This window comes from Sinocyclocheilus rhinocerous, unplaced genomic scaffold (assembly GCF_001515625.1).
Source record: "Sinocyclocheilus rhinocerous isolate Xijiao unplaced genomic scaffold, SAMN03320098_v1.1 scaffold1956, whole genome shotgun sequence".
Taxonomy (NCBI): Eukaryota; Metazoa; Chordata; class Actinopteri; order Cypriniformes; family Cyprinidae; genus Sinocyclocheilus; species Sinocyclocheilus rhinocerous.
Window position 1 is genome coordinate 569,301 of NW_015638932.1, and position 8,416 is coordinate 577,716.

The following is an 8,416-nucleotide window of genomic DNA, read 5'->3' on the forward strand; positions in this document are numbered from 1 at the left end:
AACAAATATGTTGGTGAAAAAAACTTTTTTTTCACTGGAGGAAGCAAAATTATGGATTATGGACTTGAATTTTTGCCAGAAGCGATGGTTTAAAGTTAAAATGCCTTAATGATGGATTTGTTTAAGACATAAGCATAAGACGTTTATTGATAGACTGGGGCCGTGTGGATAACTTGTGGATTATTGTCATATTTTTATCAGCTGTTTGGACTCTCATTCTGACGGCACCCATTCACTGCATAGGATCCATTGGTGAGCAAGCAATGTAATGCTACATTTCTTCAAATATGTTTCGATGAAGGTTGAAAAGAGCAGGACAAAACAAGGAGCCTGAATGCTTACAAATGATGTAGTGTTATGAAAACGCAAAGTGTGCATGAGGCGCCATCTATTGGTGTGTTTGCAAAGGTAAATATCAACTTAGTTTTTTTTTTATTATTCGATTTCACCTAGACTATAATACCATTTTCATCGTACACTTTACGTCTCCTTCTTGTTTTGCGTTTCTGTTTTTGAATAATTATATTGTACATAAAACTAAATAAAACACTCCCTTGTGTCTCGTTAAAGCAGGAGTGTCATTTGATATAAAAAACTACATTTCCCATCATGCATCTACGCGGATAAAACTATTGCATCCACGTGGTTTGATTAACATCGAGCTGTGTGCACGAGACACTACAGCACAAATCTCAGATTTACTCTGCTTCACCTGCAGCATGGCATCTGAACTAGGTAATCATGTATCTTTTTAATATCATGGTAATTCTTTGTGTTTGTTTTTGTTGGGTGATACAGTGCGCACAGAATTGTGGATCTTTCACAGACTTTATTGACATTAACATAAAACTTTATAGACAAACTTAACTTTAGGAAAGAGTTTGTATTTGAATCTTATTCTGAAAACTGATTTGATATGTCACTAGTAAACAATACCAAAATCAGCATGGTAGTACTATGATTTTTGACACTGCCACGATGGTAACTATAAGCCAATATTTGAACTTGTCTCTTTTGCAGTACCATAGTAATAAAGTACTAATGTGTAGTTGAGTTTTTTTGCCAAAGTATTTAATTAAGTACTGGTCTATCATTAACTAAGGCTGGATTTGTGTAAAAGTGATGCATCAGTGCAGTTGAAGTAAGTTAAGCCATCCTGCTGCAGTTTTTTAAATGTTAGATGCATTTTCTTGTGCGTGCACCGTTTATGATTGTCTAATTGATATGACTAATTGATGATCTTTTTTCAGCATTGCTGAGTGTTTCGGATAAAACCGGACTGTTGGAGTTTGCCAGGCGACTGATATCAGTGGGTCTGTCGTTAGTGGCATCAGGTGGCACCGCCAAAACTCTCAGAGATGCTGAACTCACTGTCAGGTCACACTTTTTAAAAAATTTTTTTTTTACTGTAATTAAAATGTCTTTATAGTTGCTGTGATTTGTTTAAAACTAAAGCAATACAAAATATTTCAGGTAGCCTATAACATTGACTTAAAGGGGTTGTTGATGTAGAAATCTACTTACCCTCTTGTCACTTCAAAAAATGTTTGTTGTATGATTTCATATATATAAATATATGACCGTTATTTTTTCTTATAGGGATGTGTCCGATCTCACTGGATTTCCTGAAATGCTTGCAGGGCGAGTTAAGACCCTTCATCCTGCTGTCCACGGTGGCATTTTGGCCAGACAAACTCCCTCTGATAAGGCTGATATGGAAAAACTAGGGTTTAGTCTTGTCAGGTAACACTGTTCAGCAAGGAAAAAAAAAATCCAATACTATCTGTGTTAAGAGTGATAATACTATGGGACTTGTTTTGCAAGTTCTGCTTTATTGATTTTAAATTTAGGTCATGCTATTTCATGAATGATTGTCATGTGACACGAGTACAGATATAGTCAGGTTTAGTGGTGCTAACATGCTTTCCATTGGGTTTTTGTAAGAAGTCGAGACTCAGCTTTGGTAATCTAATCACTGATAATTCACATAGTGCCGCTGTGGTGTGACAACTTGTGATCTTACATACTGGCTCTCAGCCATTTAGAGAGTTTTTTTGATTGGCTAACATGGTCATGATCACTGTGAACTAAGTATGGGTAGTAATTATGCAGTAATGACATGCTAGACGTGTAGTCTACATATTTTTGTTAATTGTAGCCAGTGAACTATTATTATTTTTTTTTTCAGTAGCATTTAATATGTATTTGAACTTGTGTTTTTCAAGAGTGGTCGTTTGTAACCTTTACCCATTTGTGAAGACTGTTGCATCCCCGAATGTGACTGTGGAAGACGCTGTCGAGCAGATTGATATCGGTCAGTACACTGTTAATGGTTCACGGGGTTTTGATTAAAGGGCTCCGAATTCACGCCTTGTTTAATATAACTTGGAATCAACAATGTTTTTGTATGTTTAAGAAATGTGATCATTTCTATAGAGGCAAACTTTTATATGCGCTTTAGAGAGAACATTATTAGCAAGATTATAAAGTGCAAGAGTAAACAAAACTATATTTTGCAGAGAAAAAAATAAGCCTTTTTTCATACCAATAAATCACATTTTCCTTCAAAAGTAATCTTTAATATTCATTTTTACATGGAATAATACATATTTATACGTCAGTCTATGGCAGGGTTATTTTAGTATAATGTTATATTATAGAATACTATTTAGTATGCTATTAATAAGTACTATCATTGATTCATTCAATTCTATCAAAAATTATTTTTGGGTCATTTTTGGGCAGAATTTGTAAAAATGCTTTAAAAATAATAATAATAATAATAATGTATTGGTATATATTTATATTTTGTTGAAACTATACAAAATATAGAAATTTTGTATCATTTTCTATATTCAGTAAAGCACATTTTGATTTAATTAATTTTAATCAAATACATTTAATCAATATAACTACTTTATTTGTGTTAATGTTGTATTGTTGCAGTTACATCCCAGAATATATCTTTGATTTATGGTGGAAGTGGGAACATGTGAGATTTCCCCGTTAACAAAAGTGTCACCACTAATCCCTCAATCTTATTTAGGTGGGGTTACTCTTCTTCGAGCTGCAGCTAAGAATCACGCCAGAGTCACTGTAGTCTGCGATCCATCTGACTACGATGTTGTTGCAAAGGAAATGGAATCCTCCGACAACCGTGATAGCACAATGGAAACACGCAAAGCTCTTGCGCTCAAGGTAACCCTGACAGTCCTATCTGAGATGAGATTTGGTTAAGCTTTGACGACCCACTGACCTTTGTGCACATCCAAAAATCTGTGAACATCATCTAATGTGACCTGAACACAGTGAACTCTGGAAGAGGATTTTCACCACTAATAAAAATTAATGATGCAGAACAGATTAATTTTAATGTAATACTGACCCATAATATAGGCTTATTTACATATGGCGAAATATACTTCTATATTATTAAATAAATTATATATAATATACTGTAATACATATATGTGTATATATATACTACATGACAATTATAAATGAATTAGACCCTGTTTAGATGCAAAGCAGACACATGGGCTACATTACTGAATGGCTAATATTCAGAATTTTGTGGTAAATCATGATCAGACAAAGATTTGCCGTTACCATTGAGCAATAGGCTTGCTCATATCCGTTTCATGCTTTCAGCCCTTTTACCTGAAATAAACAGTCAACATGGCCTATTAGTCAAAATCAGCTTAATCAAATCTAATATTTTAGATGACCGAGGAGTTCACTGCAGAGGTGTTTTTGGCCTCACAGTTTAAATAGCAGGGGCACTTTTGTTACTTTGGGAGTCTTTGCTCTGGTTAAGTTCTGACTCATTGACTTGTCATGTTTACCTGCACTGATAACCCTTAAAATAAACAATACAGCTGTTAGATCAAGTGTTTCTGCTGTTGCTACAGCATGTTTTTGATCAGATTGGGTTTCAGATGTTTACTGAAGATGCTATGCAGATGTTTGCTGAAGTTCAAACTAGAGGTCTTCTTGGGTCCTAAAATATGTACCCGACCCGAATCACTTCTTGACCGAACCCGACGTGCATTAATTATAATAAAAAAATAAAAAAAATACCCAACCTGAGACAGACCCGAGTCTGACCCGACCCGACTGCATTTATTTTCGAACCCCTCTGGACCCGAATGTAAACGGCATTGATGTGTACACAGCCTGCAGCCCCGCAGTCAGTAAAGAAAGATCCCGGTGTCCTGCTGACTGATTAGGCCGCTTCTCCATTACTTTGATTTATTTAACATTTATTTAATTTAGTATTACTTTATATTATTGTCTGCCTGATGGATACAAGTTATTTCTGAGTTCGGCTTTCAATTGTGACCAGTGGATTGGAAAAATAAACATGATTGCTCGATAAAAAATAAATCCATAGCCTAATAAATCATGGATTCGCTAGTGTTGTCTGCTCTGCAATGCTATTTACCTCATCTCCGCCGAAGGGATTCTGCACGCAAAAAAGAAAAGCCCTGCCCTACATGAACGTGCACCATAATGAACGTGCACCATAATGAAGCAAGTGGGTTTTCCTGATGGATCTCAATCTATAAGATGGATTTCTGTGTGCGAGGTTACAAATGTATGTTCCTTTTTTCCACATCCGTTTCTTAAAAATGCACTTAACACCAATGCGCAAGTACGTTAAAGGGATCGGGTCCATTTGGAAAAAGCACATTTATTTAAATTACCCGAGACTGAACTGAACCCAAACCTGACCCGTGTCCGAGGCACTCGTCAAAGTTTTGTCTCAGGTCGGACCTCAGGTTTTCGGATTCAAGTGGACCCATGAAGGCCTCTAGTTTAAGCATAAAATGTTATGTTTGTTTGGGACACCTGTGAGGAAAAAAGAAAAGTGTCTGATCAGTTTTTGTTCTTAATGAGCTTTGAGCTGTGCTGACATTTGTTTGGTTATTGCTTTTGCTGTATTTTAAGAATTATCCATTTTGTGTTGTAGTGTTTTTTTAATCTGTTTATTTAACTAGTGATAGGCCTATAAATCTGCCACACACACACACACACACACACACACATGCATACATTGGGAATGACATCACTGAGGAATGAAAGTAATAAAAAAACAAACAAACCGAAAACTTAGTCACTGCAGACGTTATAACTAGTGTTGGGGATTAAATAATTACATGTAACAGCATTACGTAATTTAATTACAAAATAAATAATTAGTTACTGAGAATTTTTTTTTTAAAATTACTGTTACTTATGAAAATGTTAATAATTACAAAGGGGGGTTACATCTAAATATTATAATTGATTTCTTTCCCAAATTGCATTGACTACTATAAAATATAAAACACCAATGTTGCAGGAGTTTAGGACACAGACTTATTGATAACTGTTTTACATACATTGATAACTTTTTTTTTAAAGATTAACTGTTTTTTCCAAGGCATTGTTAGATGCCAGTGTTTCCTGTCATAGCTATGCAAAGATTTGATTTTAAAAACAGTATCATAGCTATTAAACTATTTCTTATGATTTTAAATCTGTATTTAACTTCAGAACAACCTCAAAGTAAAAAGAGCTGCTAAAGTCTGATTTTGTGGTGGCTGTGCTTCAAATTTAAATTATAATCTTAATTCAAGTGATGAAGGATTTTGAAAGTCTTGACAGTAAGATGTTGAGTACTACTGTAAGGTTAACCCTGCCTGCTTTAAATGTTTGAAAATGATTAACAGTTGAAAACATTTAGAAAAGTAATCAAAAATTAATCACATGTAATCAGTTACATTAATAAACTAATTGAAGTAGTTACACTACTTATTACACTTTAAATAGGGTGATTTGTAATCTGTAACCTATTACTTTTTCAAAGGAACCTTCCTAACACTGGTTATAACAGTAGTGTATACTTGGATTGGATATAATTTATCATTTAATTATTTTGTTAATATTAGCAGTTATGTATGTAATTAATTGTATGTTTCGTCTGCTGTCATTAAATGATTGCAACATATACAAATATGTATCTGTATTTTATTAGCCACACTTCTCTTTAGACATTTGCATCAATCCTTGATAAACTTGCAGTTGGCTTAGGGGTTTCTAATTAGATTCCCCAGTTTCAGTTCTTGAAATATAACTACTTGTTTACTTGTAATATCTCAGGCCTTCACACATACTGCTCAGTACAACGAGGCCATTTCTGATTACTTCAGATGTGAAGACAGTCGAGGAATTTCCCAGCTGCCCTTGCGGTATGGCATGAACCCCCATCAAGCACCTGCTCAGCTCTACACTTTACGCCCAGCACTTCCACTTACCGGTATATATGATCACATTTGCTGCTACCAGATCAGTATTTAATCACAAAAGATAGAATACTAATATTCCACTACAATTCTGACTCCGTCTCAGTGCTGAATGGATCTCCAGGATTCATTAACCTGTGTGATGCTCTGAACGCCTGGCAGCTGGTGAGAGAGTTAAAGAAAGCTCTTGGGTTGCCAGCCGCCACTTCATTTAAACACGTCAGCCCTGCAGGTATGAACACAAAACTTGCTTCCCAGATGCCAGTAAAGCTCACGTCTTTCTTGTAGAGTTTCAGAAAAGGGCTTGGACTTTAAGACAGACATTTGAGACAAATGTTCACCTTTCACCACAGGAGCTGCAGTGGGCATCCCTTTGAGCGAAGATGAGGCCAAGGTGTGTATGGTGAATGACATGCGCCAGGATCTCACCCCTCTCGCCACTGCATACGCCAGAGCCAGAGGTGAAACTTCTCTCCGTGCAACTTCATTTTTTCACCAAGAATACATTTTCAGGCATTAATCTCACAAGGTGGATGTGTAGTTTTTCCATGTTTAAGCCTAAAGTATGGAAAAATCTGAAAAAATATCTTGTAGGTTCTGACAGGATGTCCTCTTTTGGAGACTTCATTGCTTTGTCTGATGTTTGTGACGTCCCCACTGCCAAGATCATCTCCAGAGAGGTGTGAGATTCACTTTTTCTTTCATCACATCTAAGAGTTCATATTCTCTCAAAGCATTAGCCCCTTATTTTGTACAATTTATACAAAACTTTGCCCAATGTTTTTAGGTGTCAGATGGTATTGTTGCTCCTGGTTATGATGAAGAAGCTCTGCGAATTCTCTCCAAAAAGAAGAATGGAAACTACTGTGTCCTTCGGGTAAACCATGCTTGTTTGTTGATTAAAGACAAAGAATAGTTATTTGACTAAGTTTGCTCCACCGTTTCCCGTTCCATTCACTTTTTGTTTAAAACAGCCCTTACTAAAAAATAATTTATATACTTTTGTTGGTTATGCTGTACCATGGTACTGTGATATATACATATGTGATAATATATGTGACCCTGGATCACAAAACCAGTCTTAAGTCACTGGGGTATTTTTGTAGCAATAGCCAAAAATACATTGTATGGGTCAAAATTTATTTTTCTTTAATGCCAATTTCCTACTGTAAATATATGAAAACTTAATTTTTGATTAGTAATATGCATTGCTAAGAACTTCATTTTGACATCTTTAAAGGCAATTTTTTTTCAATATTTTGAGATTTTTGCACCCTCAGATTCCAGATTTTACATAGTTGTATCTCGGCAAAATATTTTTTTATTGTCTTATCCTAACAAACCATACATCAATGGAAAGCTTATTTGTTCAGCTTTCAGATGATGTATAAATCTCAATTTGACCCTTATGACTGGTGTTGTAGTCCAGGGTCACAAGTTTGGGGTCGGTAAGATTTTTTATTTATTTTTTGATGTTCTTAAAATAAGTCTCTCATACTCACCAGGACTGCATTTATTTAACCTAAAAACAGTAATATAGTGGATATGTAATTTATTACTGTGATGCAAAGCTGAATTTTCAGCATCATTACTCCAGTCTTCAGTGTCACATGATCCAAACTTTTTTTTATTTATTTATTTTTTTTGATGAATAGAAAGTTCAGAAGAACAGCATTTGTTTGAAATATATATATATATATATATATATTTATTATTATTTTTTATTTTTTTATTTTTTTTAAATTTAAAAACACTTTAGTGTCACCTTATTAATATTTTTCAGAAAAAGAACTTACTGAACCCAAACTTTTGAACAGTACTTCAAAGAATGCTCCAAAAGCCCATGTGCTTCTGAGCCTTCATAATGTATGTCCTGTTCTTTTAGATGGATCCGGAGTATGAACCTGATGAAGAGGAGGTGAGGGTGCTGTTTGGTTTGCACCTCAAACAGAAGAGGAATGGAGCTCTCATTGATAAAGAGCTCTTCAGCAACATTGTGTCAAAGGGCAAGGTGAGAAACACCATTACTTTTATGTTTATGTAAGCTCTTGATTTTAATCGGGCATATTGTTCAGTATATTGTTCATATAGTTTTTTCATTTTTTTTTTTTTAAAGCAATTTTTTTTTT

The 8,416-nt window shown here is 34.9% G+C and overlaps 1 protein-coding gene across 1 annotated transcript in view; it reads left to right on the forward strand.

The window, feature by feature from the left end:
• The first annotated feature begins 614 nt into the window (after positions 1-614).
• Positions 615-8,416, forward strand: part of LOC107750055 (bifunctional purine biosynthesis protein PURH-like) — a 10,213-nt gene continuing 2,411 nt past the window's right edge. The window contains exons 1-11 of the mRNA XM_016565313.1: positions 615-735; positions 1,251-1,377; positions 1,600-1,743; positions 2,226-2,314; positions 3,047-3,198; positions 6,145-6,301; positions 6,394-6,519; positions 6,641-6,748; positions 6,882-6,967; positions 7,075-7,164; positions 8,173-8,298. Coding sequence (XP_016420799.1) covers positions 720-735; positions 1,251-1,377; positions 1,600-1,743; positions 2,226-2,314; positions 3,047-3,198; positions 6,145-6,301; positions 6,394-6,519; positions 6,641-6,748; positions 6,882-6,967; positions 7,075-7,164; positions 8,173-8,298 — 1,221 coding nt within the window. The 5' untranslated portion in view covers positions 615-719. The remainder of the gene's footprint in view (positions 736-1,250; positions 1,378-1,599; positions 1,744-2,225; positions 2,315-3,046; positions 3,199-6,144; positions 6,302-6,393; positions 6,520-6,640; positions 6,749-6,881; positions 6,968-7,074; positions 7,165-8,172; positions 8,299-8,416) is intronic.